General features: G+C 47.6%; 1 protein-coding gene across 7 annotated transcripts in view; it reads left to right on the top strand.

The window, feature by feature from the left end:
- IRF2 (interferon regulatory factor 2) overlaps nt 1–16,411 on the top strand; it is a 79,299-nt gene extending 62,888 nt beyond the window's left edge. For all 7 annotated transcript variants that reach the window (XM_077848682.1, XM_077848683.1, XM_077848686.1 and 4 more), the window contains 3 exons: nt 6,113–6,277; nt 13,699–13,745; nt 15,054–16,411. In XM_077848682.1, coding sequence (XP_077704808.1) covers nt 6,113–6,277; nt 13,699–13,745; nt 15,054–15,362 — 521 coding nt within the window. In that variant the 3' untranslated portion in view covers nt 15,363–16,411. The remainder of the gene's footprint in view (nt 1–6,112; nt 6,278–13,698; nt 13,746–15,053) is intronic.

The following is a 16,411-nucleotide window of genomic DNA, read 5'->3' as shown; positions in this document are numbered from 1 at the left end:
ATAGTACCCTCAGTCACCTTCGCTCTTGCCAGGGCTCAGCTTCCATTCTGCCCCTGCCCCATTCATTCTCTATACAGAGAGATTTAAAAAAAATGCCAATCTCAGCATTTCACTGTTACCCCCAGGATGAGGACCGGAGTCTCTCTCGGGTCCCCAGAATCCTGGTGACCTGGTCCCTGGTGACTCCTTTTATATTTGCTTTTGAACTTGAATTATTCTGAACATTTTGACTTCCATGTGCCTATCCAGTGAGAAAGCGAGGTGGGCTATGTGTGTTGTCCTTGTGCAGCGGCTGTTAGGGCTTGTCCACACAGCCCAGAAGACATGGATGTTTGGCAGTTCTGCTGGCAGGTGTAGGCTGCTACCCCAAGAAGTCTCACCCACATCTCTGCTCCCAGACCATTGACCCTTGAGATACATTGATTAACTTGACCGAGATTTTATTGGAGCAGGTGATTGGCTTCCCTTTACTTCCCTTTACGGTAGCATGTGGTACTGTTTGCTCTTGAGAGTGAAGAGTGGATACTGCCCCAGTCACACTCTTGCTTTGCCCTGACCTACATCATCAACTTGTTGATGCAGCTGGGGAGGTCTGGCCCATGCAAGGACAGAAGTCCATTCTCTGAAATTATTAGCCCCCTAGTGACCGTCTCTCACTGTGGATCTTGGGCCTCTAACCCAAATCATGGCTGCATTTTATTTAAAACACATACACACGGAGTTTAGAAGTTAAAAGACATAGGTTCTAGACCTACCTCTGTAGATTTTTACTTACCACATGACCTTGAGCAAATTCCGTAGCCATTCTGAGACTGCATTTCTTGAAATATAAAATGGGAATAATAATGCTGATCCTGCCCACCTCAACAGGTTGTTGGGAGCACAAAATGAGTGTAATGGAAAAAAAATCACTGGATAGTGAGAAGGTGGTTAAATAGTATTATGATGATATTATCAAAAGTATATTAAAATATATTTGAGTAAGGAAAGTAGCCTCCATCTGTGCCACATTGTCAGCGCTAAGAGTAACAGATTCCATTCTTCGGATGAGATCAAGAAGAAATTTCTCTCCATGCTACCATGCTGATGGCCTGATTTTCTATGCCCACCGATAAGCTCTATGCTCAACCCTACAGCTACTTGGGTGACCTTGGCAGTCTCTGTGGCCTCTCTGGGTTTCTGCTTTTTTTAGCTGTAAAGTGGTAGGACCAACATGGGACCCCACCCCCTCCTCCACCAGAGACCCTTATTTTTATTTCTAATAGTCTCTGGTATTCAAAGCTTTCTGTGAGGCACAGGGGCGACTGCTTTCTCAGGTGGAGCCCTACGTTACGTCAGCAATTGTTAATAAAGTTAGAATGACCTTTTAAGGAACCAAACTGGTCATCAGTAAGCAGCCATGAATAATATTGTTGTAATTCTCAGCAACTAGGTCCAGATAAAATTACATTCCTGTGGGTGACTCTTTTCCTGATGGGCTGACCTGATGTGCTAGAGAAGCTTAGTGGATTCCTAGCTCCTCTGATCATTGGAGAATTTCCTTGGCACCCAATACAGAGCTGCTGAAAAGCAATGTCACTACTGCTGTTGTGAGCCCAGAGTTTCATTAAAGTGAGATTCTTAAGGTTTTATCCCCAGATGGGCTTAGAAAGCCAGGAACAGCCAGGTAGGCACTTAATGAGCTCTTTTGATTGGAGAGGTGGTTCTGCGGAGAATTTGAGTTGCACCTCCACATCTGGGAGTGTGGAATTTGACTTCTGGTTCTGTCACTTACTGGCCGTCTGACCTTGAATAAATATTTAACTCTCCGTGACGCCTTTCCTCATGCCTAGAATGAGGACCATAATTGTACCTTCCTCATGGGGTTGTGGAGGCTTCCAGGTGGGAGGTCAGGGGTGAGTGGGAGAGGCAAAGAGAAGTGCTCAGGAAGTGTTTGGTTTTGTTACTATTACTTATCAGTCAGGATACTTGGGCACCTAGCACGGTGCTGCTCCTGACTTGATTCGCCATAGCAGATTGCTAACAGTTTGCTGTGTGTGTGTCTCATGACCGTCAAGAGTCAGTGTTACTGTCTAGGTCGTCCCTTGGGGCAAAGGTTAGTCGTTCAGGGAGAGAGAGAAAGAGAGAGAGAGAGAGAACGAGTGACAGATCGATCAGTTGATTAGGGGTAGTGCCTAAAGCACATCCAGAGAGCATCTCAGATGTTGGGACTTCCTTGCTTCTCCTTTGGGCTTGCAGATTGTGAGTTGGGCTCCCACCGATGTTGAGATGTTAATTGAAAAAACAACAAAGTAACCCCTCTTCAGTGTATAGTTCTAGAATTCTGGCAGAAGCACTCAGTTGTGTAACCACCACTATCTTCAAGGCCTAGGACATTTTATCACCCCCTAACATTTCCTCACCTTACCCCCAGCTTCTGGCAACCACGGCCCACTCTGTCTTCATCACTTCCTCTAGGTTCTGAAAAGCCCACTTGCCACGAGTCTTAAAATTTGGTGGGAGACTCTCATTGCCACATCCGGCATCTGCAAGTGGTCCTGATCTCCTATGGGACCCTGGCTCCAGTCCGTGAGCCTCGGTCTGTTTCATTCATCTGTGTGTTTAGCAGAGGTTCACTGAGCTGTTCTCAGGCATGAGTCCTGAGCCTGTGCTAGGCCTTGGTACAGAAAGTTTTAATCCCGGTTCTCAACTCTCTCAGGAGCCACAATTTGGTTGGGAAGTGATGCGTACAAATAAAAAGTTAACTTGTGATATGGGGTAGAAAGTCAGGGAAGTGTCACGAGGTTGTGTCACATTGTAATTTTGGACAAGCAGCGGGGGCAAGTGGGTGAGAGGCAATCTGGAAGGAGAGGTCAGTCTGTTCTGGGGGTTGGGGTGAGGGGTGGTCAGGAAAAGGCTCTAGAAAGAGGCCTTCTGAATACTGCCTGTTGCTCAGCCTCCCCTTCCCACCCAACCCACGCGTTACTGCCTCATTGAAGCCTTTGATTCCTCGAACTGGGGGGAAAAATACTCCACTTTCTCAACTCGTTTGGTGTGGACTCTCCCCGGCCCCCCTCCCTTCACAACTGTCCTAAACTTCACCTCCAGAGCATTGTGTGCTGGCCTACAGCCCTACCAGAGTCCTCACAAACCAGGCCCTCTGCCCCCTTAGTACTTGACAACAAGGCCTCCTACAGAGTAGATGCACAATAAATCTTCTGTGAGTTGAATGAGTTGGGCATTATGGGGAAAGGCAGGGAGGGAGAGAATCCCAGGTCAGAGCAAGGGGCTGTTACGATGGGAAGACGCTTGAGCTGCTGCCATTGCATAAACGACCAGCTCACTTGCTGTCTACTTGGAAGGACGGTGCAACCGAGAATTGAATTTTGAAGTTCTGGAAGTTAGAGTGGTTTTGATGTCAGTCAAATTTGTCGAAGACCTTGATTGCCCTACTGGGCAGGGTATCGCTCTTGGCCAGCCCCTCCTCAGACACACGCATGCATACACGCGGGCCCCGTTTGGTTTCCATCTGCCCACTGCTTTTAGGACTTGGGAAAATCTTGTTTTCCTACCGTTTTATCTTCCGTGGGAGAAGAGGCAGCAGAAACCTGAGAGAGGTCAGTGTCGGTGCTCAGTCTGTGTCTGGTGAACTACATAATTGATGCTCTTCATGCTCAAATGGGACGGTCCAAAGGATAAAATAAGAATTTGGGAGTCTGCCTGCCATATATAGCCTGTCGTCCTTTTCTTTAATTTCATCCCCTCCAGGAGAACCTAAACAACATTCCATTTCCCTTCCTCTCTGAATGCCAGGGCTTTGTGGATGGTTATCACATCCCCACATCTCCTTCCCCCAGCCTCGCGGGTGCCTTTCCTCTCTTCGTTCCAGAACTCGAGAATTCTCACTCCCCTCTCAAGCCTTCTCTGAATAGAATCAGGTCATGTTCTCTCCACCTCGTGCTAGTCATTTCATCTCTCTCCAAAAAGCAATTAAAACCGGAACTCATTTATAAACAAAAATCCTGGAGCAATTAAAATACTGAGCAGTTAAAACAAGAACTTGTCCACGATGGCAGATTTCTCAGGAAGATTGGAATGTGGTTAGGCCTTTTTGCCTAACTTGATGGTCAAGAAAATGTGAGGGACGTGGGAGCGCTGCGCGTAATCTGGACTGTGTGCCTTCGGAGAGGTGAATCTACCTCTCTGTGACTGGGCTTCTTCTTCTTCTTTTTTTTTTTTTTTTTTTTTTGTGACTGGGCTTCTTAATTGATAAAAGGATTAGGATGGCTTGCTTGTCGTTCTCATGGGTGGAAATGTTAGAAATCACTTACACAGGGATGAGTAAAACATTGACTATGATCGCCAAGTATTCTGAGGCCCTTGGGAAAACCTTATTACTCCTTTGTTGTTTCCATTTGTTTATCAGTGCCAGTTTTTAGGGGTATGTCATTTGGCCAATGGCCAACAAGTATAAGGTCAGTTCTGTTTGAAAGTAGGGGAGGGCCTTAGGGTCATTGAAATGAAAACCACCATGAGATACCACTACACACCTTTCAGAGTGGCTGAAGTAGAAAAATAGTGACAACACCAAAAGCTGGCAAGAATGACCATGAATTAGACCATCCACACATTGCTGGTGGGAATGTCAAACAGTATAGCCACGTCAAGCAACAGTTTGGCAGTTTCTTGTAAAATGGAACATGAAGTTCCCATGTGATCCAGCAGTTGTGCTCTTAGGCATTGATTGGTCCCAGAGAACTGGAAGCTTAGGTTCATACAAAGCCTGTATGGCATGTGTGCCATGTCCCTCATGGCAGCTGTATTTGGAATAGCCTAAGACCGGAAACAACCCAGAAGTCCTTCAATGCATGAGTAGTTAAGCAGACTGTGGTATATCCACACCATGGAATAGTACTCAGCAGGGAAAGGAGCTCTGTAGACACAGCAGGTTGAATGAATCTCCAGGGAATTATACTGAGGGGAGGCGGGGGAGCTAATCTCCCACGGTTACCATGTGAGCTCATTTATGAAACATCCTTGAAATGACAAAAATTATAGAAGTGGGGAACAGATGAGTGGATGTCAGGGGTCAGAGACGGTGGGGAGGAGAGGCTGACAGAGGTGGGTATATAGGAGATGCTTGTGAGGATGGACCTGTTTTGTATTTTGACTGTGCTGGCAAACACACGAAACTCTGTATGTGATAAAATTGCATAAAACTTAATTGCACATATGTAGACACACACACACACGTAGACACACATCTACACACAGAGGAATACAGGTAGGAGTGAAGAAATCTGAACAAGCAGTGTAGAGTTATCAGTGTCAATATCCTAATACTGTGCTAGAGTTTTCTGAGATGTAGCCATTAGAGGAGATTGGGTAAAGGCACACAGGACACAGGATCTCTCTATTATTTCTCCAAACTGTATGTGAATCTACAATGACCTCAAACTGAAAAGTTTAATTAAAAGCAAGTCGAGGCAAGATCCAGAACCAGGGTGGTGGGAATTCATCTTGTCAGTGTCCTGGGGAGCTGGTGGGGCTGGTCTGTGTTAGGCCGCTCTGTTCCGTCGTTCTGATATTTCCTCCAGTGGTCATGGTGCCCGGAGGGCAGGGAAGGGCTGGGAGCCCAAACAGAGCACCCTCAGCTGGAAAGGATGCAGTGGAGTGGATTTGGGTGGTCCTTTCTCCTTAGTAAGATTTGATTATGTCTCTGTGGACCCAGACCTGGAAAACAGCACGGCAGCTTCCTTCCTTCGGTGGAAGAGCAGAGGACAGAAGTGGGTCAAGTTCAAAGCACTGTCTGTCTGGCCCTGGGGCTAGCTCTGGCTGCAGCCTTTGGTCCTGCAGGCTTGGCTATGACTGGATTGAGTTTGGGACATGGCCACGTGTAAGCACCATTGGCCAGCACGCTGGAAATAGCCCCGGGAGGCAGGATACTGGCAAGATGCTTCTCTGGAGACATAAACCCAAAGCTAAGGCTGTTCTTCAGTTTCACGGCAGATGACATGTGGCTGAGAATCTGATTCCTGATGATTCAACTCTGGGGAAAGCTTGTCTTCCTTGAGAGTGCGTGCTAGAGTCGTGAGTCAGGCATCAGGGCATGATGGCTGTCATCTCTTTGAAGTTGTAGGACAGTCACATCTGGACAGCAACATCGACGATCAAGAGATTGTCACTAATCCTCCGGACATTTGCCAAGTTGTAGAGGTGACCACCGAGAGTGACGAGCAGCCGGTCAGCATGAGTGAGCTCTACCCTCTGCAGATTTCCCCCGTGTCTTCCTACGCAGGTAAGAGGGTTGGAGGGAACCTCTGGAGCTGAGCAAGGATGGGTGTGGGGCAGTCCTTCGGGGGGCGGGGGGCACCTGCTTCACTTCTCCATCCTGGGGATTATTCTTGCTTTGTTTTCTCCACGAACATCTTCTTGGGTACTTTTGTTCTCGGAAGACACGGCCACAGCATTTCTTTACTCGATCACCCATAACTTTTTCGTGCATGACTAACAATATTTCTTGGGAGAAGTAGTTCGTCGAAGTCTATGTTATTGCATAAATTATAAGAAATCCGGAAGGGTGTTTCCAGTGGAATCTGAGTTTGACCAAGCTGGATCGAACCTCGAAGACCATCCCTTTCAGCTCCTACAGAATTTCTGGAAGGGAAGGCATGTGTTCTAGGGAACATAACATGGTCAGTGAGTGTTTGGTCAGGACTTGAACCCAACCTGGAGACCTCGAGCCACATTCCATCCCACCATGTTTACTTTTTCCCCTTCTTTTTCAGTTCAATACAGCTTCTAATCAGGCCAGGTGCCTGAGCCCAGATCTGATTCCCCGGGGGAGGGCCCCATAACAACCCAGAAGTTGACTCAGACAATCCTAGGATCAGAACCGGATTCTGTTGTTTCTTCCATCCTTACGCAACAAAGTGGTGGCTCCTTCATCTGCCACCATTACATCGTCTTACACTGTCCCATGATCTCCGTTTAATTTTCTGCAGACTCGATAATTAGGAAATATAAATTCTGAGTCAATGTTATTGCTTGCGAACGTTAAAAATAGAGAGAAAAAAAGAGGCCCTATCAAGAGTCAGTACAGGCAGCTCTAATACACTTCCCAGGATCCTTTCTGTGCTGCCAGACAGAGCGTCCTTCACTTAGGATGACGCTCTGGTGACTGGCACACAGTAGTAGAATTAGGTTGATTCAAATGACAGGTTCTTTGTGAATTGTCAGCCACTAAGCGACCCTTCTCTTCGCCTGAACACCCGCTTTCTATCTCTTTAGCTTATTTTTTTAACCTGTGGTTAAATGGACATAGCACAAAATTTGCCATTTTTGCTATTTTTAAGTGCACATTTTGGCGGCAGGAATTGCATTTGCGTTGTTGTGCAACCATCGCCACCTCCCAGCTCCAGTACTTTCTCATCTTGCAAAACTAAAACTCTGTCCCCGGTCAACACCAGGTCCCCAGCCCCTGGCAGCCCCCCGCTCCACTTTCTGCCTCTGTGGACTAGGCCACTCTCCGAAACTGAGGAGAGTGGACTCACGCAGCGTTTGTCCTTCTGTGATTGGCCGGTTTCACGTAAGGTCCTCGAGATCCTCACTTTGTTCCATGCCAGGAACGCGAAGGGGATGTGAGAGCAGACCTTGGCTACAGGAAGCTTATAATCTGTCAAACAGGATAAGCTTGTCATTAGTGGTTTACTCATCACGCTTTGAGCTCCTACGCATCAGAGTTCCGTTTTGGCCTTTGCCAGGCTCCAGGGATAAATAACTGCTGTGTGTTGTCTGTTTATTGTGCCCCAGGACCTGTGCTAACTGCTTGGAATCCACTGACTTTGCTTAATTATCAGGAGAAGAACCCTGTCAGCCTGGGTATCATCATTATTACATCTTTAAAAAAAAAAAAATTAGGAACCTAAGGCCAGTTGTGGGCAAAGCAGTGTGTCCAGGGAAGAACAATTGGCAACACGGATAGACTCTGCCTACAGGTGGCTGGTGCCAAATGCCTGTTCTTAACCCTCCCACTGTGGTGCTGCCCCGGACAATCCACGGGGCTCCGTGGTTGGGAACACATCCACGGCCCTGAGATCCACGGCCTACGATGGGGGGCGTGGGGGGGGGAACAGAGCAGCCTGTTTATGCCTTAATTTTACAGTTGAGATGACACTAGGCTCCTTTGCTTATATTTACATAGCTATGGCTGAAAATGTGTGACTTTGTTCTACATCATGCTGCTGCGGGGCATGATGCCACCCCATGTGAGTTTGGGTGTTTTTTGTTTTTCAAGGGTTGGAACTTTAGAATAGACTTTTCTGTTTATCTGTTGAAGACTTCCTGAAGCCTTCTCGAGGGTTCTGGAAAGACGTCTTTCTTGCTGGTCTGCCCTCAGTGGCGTTTTGCCTCTGCAGAAGAATCCCAGGAACAGCTGATCCATGCAGAGAGAAATGAAAATTTCATTACCCTTTTCAGGACATTTGCATAGATTTGAAAAGAAGGATCCCAGTTGCCAGGCTGGCAGGCAGCAGGAGCTTTGTTGGAGCCTGGCTGTTCAGTCTGGCCTTTCGTTCTCTCCCTTGTTTTCATTGTCTGAATTCTCCAGAACCTTTTGGAGTGAGGCTCACCGGTTGGAGCCAAGATGTTTCCTCACTGCTGCCTTTCCAGAACTTACAGACCCGAAGTTTACCTGTTAGGAAAATTTAACGGAGTAGCTGGTTAAAGTCTTCCGGTCAAGGAATTTGATAACATTCTGCCTCGAAAGGCAGCTTTTTTTGGTTGTAATTCACCCTTCTTACGTTATGTTCCCTGATAGGAGAGGCTGCTTGTCTGTTTTTTGTGATAAGCTTCCTTTGTTTGGACTGAAATTCAACTGAATTTCAACTTCCTCTCACCATTTCATTCACTTGCTTAGGAAACTGGTATGTGGAGGCTGTTGTTTTGTTATTTTTCTTTTTTCTTTCTTTTTTTTTTTTTTTTACCCTTCCTGATCATTGAAATATAATCCAGTAGTATTACAAAACCACATTCCGTTTTGCAAGTCTGTCTTCTCTATGGTTTAAATTTTGTGGTGAGCAAGAAAAGAGGTGGTTTCTTTGAGTGGAAGTACTTGCATTGGGTGTTTTAAGACAATATAAAATTCTCGTTGGATTCTTAAAACTTTCATCCTGGAGAGAGATCTCCCGAGCCCAACCTTGGGAAACTCCGGTGGACAGTCGTTTTATCTTTAAAAGTCTGCTATATAGTGGGCTCTTGCCTCTTGTATGTATGGCACCAGGATTTTACTAGGTTATCGATGGTTTAGTAAGAGAAAGCCATAGTAGTATTTTGTGGAGGGCTGGACGAGAGGATGGAGAAGAGAGCGTAATACAGAGGATTAGGGATCCCTGGGTGGCTCAGCAGTTTAACACCTGCCTTCGGCCCAGGGTGTGATCCTGGAGTCCCGGGATTGAGTCCCACATCAGGCTCCCTGCATGAAGCCTGCTTCTCCCTCTGCCTGTGTCTCTGCCTCTCTCTCTCTCTCTCTCTCTGTGTGTGTGTGTGTGTGTGCGTGTCTCTCATGAATAAATGAATGAAATCTTGAAAAAAAAATACAAAGGATTAATTGGTTATGACTGAGAGAGTGGACTGACCAACAATTGGCAGTAAGACTTTGGGCCCTTATGGAAACCCTAGCAGGCTTGCATTTTGTTGGGTGAGGCTAAGGTAGAAGTGCTTTGAAATGAAGAGGACTCTGACTTGAACCTTTTGACTGAGCTTTCCTAAGTGAGTTGAGGAAAGGATCGAGGGAAAGAAATTCTTGTCAATCTTATTAATAAAACTTGTTGAACAAGAACCTTCCAGAAAATGTGCCCGGATGTCAGAATGCAAAAAGGCTTAAACATTAAACATCCTGTTTCCCTCTCTGGAATGTTCCTGAGGTGGTTTGACAATAAAAACTGGGCTGAAGCGGTGTGTGAACGTAAGACTAGTGTCATCCTAGAACCACAGCTCTGGAAGAAGGATCTCTGAGATCAACCCGCCCAAGGGTTGATCCCCTTCCCTCTCACCAGTCACTTTCAGGGGAACTGGGACCACAGTGTTGAAAGGAGCTACTCATGTACCTGTTACTGCTCTGTAAATACTTTCCATTCAGTCGTGCCGCGCTAGTGAAGCGACTCCAATTTTTTCTCATTCCGTTGTATTCACAACCAATAAAAAAACCCAAATCCAAACTCATCGAAAGGGAAAATGAAATAACAGTGCAGGCTGATATGCAGCTGCAGTGAGTTCATTTGTGATATAAGAAGGGATCTTGAGAATGGCAACAGTGAAGGAAAACCAAGGGGACAGAGGGACATGGGCTCGTGGACACCCAACAAAGCACCGTGAACCAGTGACGTCGGGGAAGCCGTGCTTACTTGGGAGAGGAGGGTCTTCGGGTCCTCAGGCCGGAGCTTCGGGCATCTCCTGCTCCTGGGTCACAGGCGCACAGGGCCGTTGTTTTAAACAATAAAAACTAGAAATCTCAGCTTGCTAATAATGGAGAGTCTTTAGAGTTACTTCAGAAGCAGATGATCTTATTTTAGAAGCCCTGCTCTCCACTAAGATTTGCGTTAGCTGAAAATTTCAGCTCAGACCACGGATGGCTTTTCTTGTCTCAAACTGTTTCCTGAAGTTTTGAAAACTGGATGCTTAAGGGCAATGAACTCTTTTTTTTTGTATATTTTTTTATTGGAGTTCGATTCGCCAACATATAGCCTAACACCCAGTGCCCATCACCCAGTCCCCCTGTCCCCCCACCTTGTTCGTTTCCCAGGGTTGGGGAGTCTCTCATGAGAGCAGTGAACGTTCTGATCACGTTCATGGTCTCTGCAAAGGTCTTAACCAAGTAGTCTGCCCAGGGTCTGCGTCTTCTCGGCCCTCCTGCAGCTGGGGCTGGGGCTGTGCTGGAATCCCAGAACCCTGGTGTCCACATATTTCCAGCTCTCCTCCCCGCAACACATGTCCGTTGGCGTCTGTGTGTTTGTTTCTATTTGAAGGGAGACAGGAACAGAAGATGATGGCGTTTCTGGGAGGTAATTAGGAGCAAAGGGGGTCTAGACATGTATGAAAGGAAGAGAAACCCTGGCTTTAGAGCACCGAGAAAGCTGAGCATAAAAATGGAAAGGGGATCTTGAAATTTCAGCCGGAGCAGCAGGAGCGCTCAGGAAGCAGAGCTGCTGTTGTGTTTCGGTGCCCAGAGCCCTGGAATCAGATGTGCAGTTTTGTTTTCTCTCCTCTCTGCTGACTCAGGCCACAACTTTGGCAGGTTTCTCAATATCTCTGTTCCTCATTCTTCTTGGGAGCTGCGATACTGATCCCTGCCTCCTTGGGATACTGAGCTAGCCCGAGGATTATGCGAGCAGGGTTTTTCACTTGTTTTGGGGTGGAAGCATTTCTTAGGCCTCCTGGTACTGTCAGCTTGTCTGGAGGGGTAGGGTCATCATCAGCCCAGGCAAAGCCTTCTCCGGGTGGCTGTTGCTCCAGCTGGGGGTGCTCTGGGGAAGTCTGCTCAGCCTGAGAAGAGGAGAGGCCAGGCCTGTGCTCTAGGGGCCCCTGGTCAGCTCTGGGGGGGATCGCTCATGCCCAGGGGATGTCGCTGGAAAACAGTGGCTGACCTTGTGTGGAAAAAGGCTCCAGGGCAGGCCTCGTGTGGTCAGCATTCTCGCTTGCTTTGTTTAAGGGAGGAACCTGTGGCTCAGTTTATCCATTTGTTATTTAACCTTTAATTCATAGAGATCCTGCTCTGGGGCTAGTGCTCCGAATGGTCAAAAGGGCTCCATGTGGGCTGGAGCCCTATGGTCCCAGCTTTGCCACTGGCCAGATATGAGACTGGAGGTCAGTCGCTCAGTAGGTTTGGGATGGAAAGAGGTAGAAGGTGCTGGAGCACACATGAGCCCTTCTACGTAAGGGGGGTGATAGGAGCTGCTTCCCAGCTGAGGATCTCTGTGAGGGCTAACCAGACCTGCGTGCAAAGGTGCCGACACGGCCCCGGCCCAAGGCTCTCTCTTTTGTTCACTATCATGCTTTCTCTAGCCCTTGTCTATAAAGGAATGACCCAGAGTCAGGGCTCTCTAAGGGGCAGTGTATTTCCCTACCCCTGGTGCTTTCATTTCTCAATGCCATCAACACTGAAGAGCTGCACACCATCAATTTTCTTAAAGAATTAAAAACTTTGTACTTAAAAAATTAGGTTTTTTAAGTTAAAAAAAAATCCTGTGTTCTACGTACAGGTGATGTGTAATCGCTGGCTATTAACTTTGACTCTGTTAATCTAGTGTGTTGTGCAAATCCAAGGTTGAGCAAGGCTGACGAGCTGAGGACAACGGTGTGCTATCATTTCTCGAGCTGTGGGCCGGGCCCTGTGCTAGGCCTTTTCCCACACATCCTCACACTGATTCATCACTTAACCCTCTTCGGGAGACATTCATACTCCCATCTTACAGATGAGGAAATTGCACTTTGTGAAGTTAGGCAACCTGCTCGGCGTCTCCCAACGGGCAGACCGAATCAGGATGGTAACCGGATTAGTTGTCTGTTGCTGCGTAACAACAGAACCACAAACTCAGTGGCTTAAGACAACAACACACATGTATTATCCCAGCCCAGTTTCTGAGGGTCAGGAGTGCAGGCATGGCTTAGCTGGGCTCTCTGCTCTGCACGTTGCCTGCGCAGCCCTGCTGCCGTCCAGGTATGGTCCAGGGCTACTTGCTCATCCGGCAGGCATCGGGGTGGAATGGCGGGGAGGAGGTCTGCTTCTAAGCTCACGTGGTTGGAGTGGAATGTGGTTTGGAGTGGAATGTCGCTCTTTGCAGGTTGTCAGACTGAGAGCCTCAGTTTCTTGCTGGCTGTTGGCTGGAAGCAGCTTCTAGGTTGTTTTTTGTTTGGTTGGCTTTTTGTCATGGAAACCTTCCCAACATGGCTCCTTGTTTCCTCAAAGCCAACAAGGGAGAAAGTCTCCTCAGGAGACAGGATTCAGGCTTACTTAACATAGTTGCATACATCCATCCATCGCTCACTGTGTTCTGTTGCTTCAAACCAAGTCGCAGGTCCCCTCCCCCCCTGCATTCCAGAGGAGGGAATCCCAACAAGCCAGGAAACAGCAGGAGAGGAGGATCACAGGAGCTGCCCTAGAATCTGTCCCCCACAGCAACCCAGGTGGAGGGTGCAACTTTGTAAACCTAGGATAAAAGTCTGAAAGGGATATGGGGTAAAGGAGGGCCCGAGTAAGTGGGGGGGTGCTCCAGGGAGGCTCTGGGCTGGGACTTAAATGGAACTAACCCGACAGGGATTGGAAGAAAGCACGAGTGGGGCGTGTGGATAGAGCAGCCCTGAGGGAAGGGGGTGAGGTGGACGCAGGAGTGAGCAGAGGTCCTGGGGAGCGGAGGGCAGATTGGCCCCAGTCCTGGGAGGTAGGGGCCATGAGAACACATAGCCTGGCCCTTGGAGAGCGAGCGACCCTCGACCGAAGGGCCAAAATCAGAGAAGGACAACCCACTCTAGCATCTCCCGAGTACAAACTGTCTGTTTGACCTTTTGCACAAAGAGGGTGAAGATCATGAGTTCACTGACCCATTTCTCTTTTGAACAACAACAAAAAAGAAGTGCTGATATATTTTTTTTAAACACTGCCTGAGCCACACAGCAGTTGGAGCGGCAGGAATGATGGCCCTGTGTTTTTCTCTCTGTGAACAGAAAGCGAAACTACCGATAGTGTGCCCAGTGACGAAGAGAGCGTCGAGGTAAGCATGGCCGCCACCTGGCTCCGACAGGCGCTGCGGGGAAGCATTTTCCCACCAGCACTTCGGTTTCCCTGCTGCTCCTTAAGTTTCTCTACGTTTGATCACGAGTTCTCCTGGAGGAGTTTGTGTATGGGTGCGGGGGTTTGTGTGTGTGTGTCGTAAAATGTACACAGCATGAAAATTACCGTACTTCTGGGTTTTGAATTATAAATTTAATCTCTGGGAACCGAACGGGGGGAAAGAGGAAGAGGTTGCTATTAGAAAAAGAGGCTATGACGGCAGGAAATAGAGACCGGAGTGGAGGCCAGGAATTGTTGAGGTGCTCCCCACCCTCAACATCCTAGTTCACCAGCAGAAACAGCTGGTCCAAGTGGCCAAAAGCAGTGACCGGAAGTAGGTGGCAGCAAGTGCTGAGCAAAAGCATCTCCATGTTTACCCGGAGTCCCCTTCCTCTGTGATCCGTGCCCAGAGCCTAGGTGTGCGTGCAGTCTGGATTCGCAGTCGCCTGCTCCCCATTCCCCCTGCTCTAGGCTGGGCTCACACAATGGCAGGAAATGGCTGTAACCGCCTGCTTTGTGTCTGTGTTTGAGAGAGAGAGACTGACTGGCTAATGGGTGTTTCAAGTCGTGATTTTTCAGTGTAGGAAATACTTCAAGTGGAGTCCAGGAACTCTGAAAAGACAGGAAGTGTAGATGCTCACATACATTCCAACCCTGTTTCTTCAAGGTCAGAAATTCCAGCTCCTTCTTTGGAGTGTAGCCGCCCCTCCCCGCCGAGACCCTCTGTTTGCTTGGCACGCTGGAGCTCTACGCTGTACCCGTTTGAACGCGGTGGAAAGGCATTCACCCTCCGAGTTCCTCATTTCCCTCTCTCTCGGAAAGCGCAGATTGACTCAAAAGATTGGATTGGGCCATGAGTGAGGAAGCAAGACTCTGTGACAAACCAGCCATGATGACCTAAGACCTACCTCATGATCAGGCTGGGGGGCCTGCAGGAGAGCGGAACCAGAAACCAAGTTCCTGCCTTGTTTTCCTGCCTTCATAGAACAGTTTTGGCCATTTTTTTCTGGGAGGTAGCAAATGGGAATTGATAAAAAAAGGGAAGAGAAACCATTGCTTGGGATGTGCACAGCCGGGTGTGGGTCTCAGTTGAGGGATGTCAAGTCGCTAAGCTTCTGTTCATTCCATGCCTCCTAAGAACCTCAGTTAACACACTGACACGTGGGAATAGTGGTGCATTTTTGTTTATAAAGAGCCGTTTGATTGAAGGCCAAGAACAAACATGTATCTTGCTTCTTCTCTTTGAAAGGGACGACCCCACTGGAGGAAGAGGAACATTGAAGGCAAACAGTACCTCAGCAACATGGGGACTCGAAGCACCTACCTGCTGCCCAGCATGGCGACCTTCGTTACTTCCAACAAACCTGACCTCCAGGTCACCATCAAAGAGGAGAGCTGTCCGGTGCCTTACAACAGCTCATGGCCCACTTTACCAGACCTCCCCCTCCCTCCCTCCGTGACCCCAGCGCCCAGCAGCAGTCGGCCAGACCGGGAGACTCGGGCCAGCGTCATCAAGAAAACATCAGATATCACCCAGGCCCGAGTCAAGAGCTGTTAAGCCTTTGACTTCCCCTGGTGGTTGTTGGGATTTCTTGGCTTTGTTTTGTTGTTTGTTTGTATTTTATTTTTCTCTCTGACACCCATTTTAGACAAATCTAAGGGAAAAAGCCTTGACAATAGAACATTGATTGCTGTGTCCAACTCCAGTACTGGAGCTTCTTTTTAACTCAGGACTCCAGCCCATTGGTAGACGTGTATCTCTAGAGCCTGCTGGATCTCCCAGGGCTGCTCCCTCAAGTTCAAGGACGTCATAGGACCAACACCCACACGGGCAGCGAGGTGCTGCATTGCCTGCGGTCAAGGCCAGCATGGTGGAGTGGATGCCTCAGAACGGATGAGAAAATGTGAACTAGCTGGAATTTTTTATTCTTGTGAATATGTACATAGGGCAGTACTAGCGACGTTGCAGTCTGCTTCTGCACCTTATCTTAAAGCACTTACAGATAGACCTTCTTCTTGTGATCTTGCTCTATTTCTCAACACATTCAGCGGCCCCCCCTTCTGGGCCCTTTGTCCCGCCTCCCGGCCCAGCCCATCCAGTTCATTTCCTCCTTTTCCTCCCCGCAGAGGCTGTGTTCCACATCCCTGAGGAGGAGAAGAAGAAAATGAGCTTCTCCACAGATGTCCCATTTTTTTAAGACTGCTTTAAAAAAAAAAAAAGAAAAAAAGAAAAAGAAAATCTAATCTGCTGTGCTTGAATGCCACGCGGTACAAAGGAAAACTATCATGGAGATATTATGCAAATTCCCAGATTTGAAGACAAAAATATTCTAATTCTAACCAGAGCAAGCTTTTTTATTTTTTATACAGGGGAATATTTTATTCAAGGTAAAATTCTAAAGAAAATATAATTGTTTTTTATCTTTTCTACAGCAAATTTATAATTTTAAGATTCCTTTTCTTGTTTATCGGCAGTTGTTATTACATCCTTGTGGCACATTTTTTTTTAATTTTGTAAAGGTGAAAAAGCTTTTATGAGCTCATGTAGCAATCAAATTATCCTGTGGATTGATAATAAATGAATATGATATATAGTTAAATTTTTAA

This window comes from Canis aureus, chromosome 15, assembly GCF_053574225.1.
Source record: "Canis aureus isolate CA01 chromosome 15, VMU_Caureus_v.1.0, whole genome shotgun sequence".
In the NCBI taxonomy this organism is placed as follows: domain Eukaryota; kingdom Metazoa; phylum Chordata; class Mammalia; order Carnivora; family Canidae; genus Canis; species Canis aureus.
This window is presented reverse-complemented; position numbering and strand designations above follow the sequence as displayed.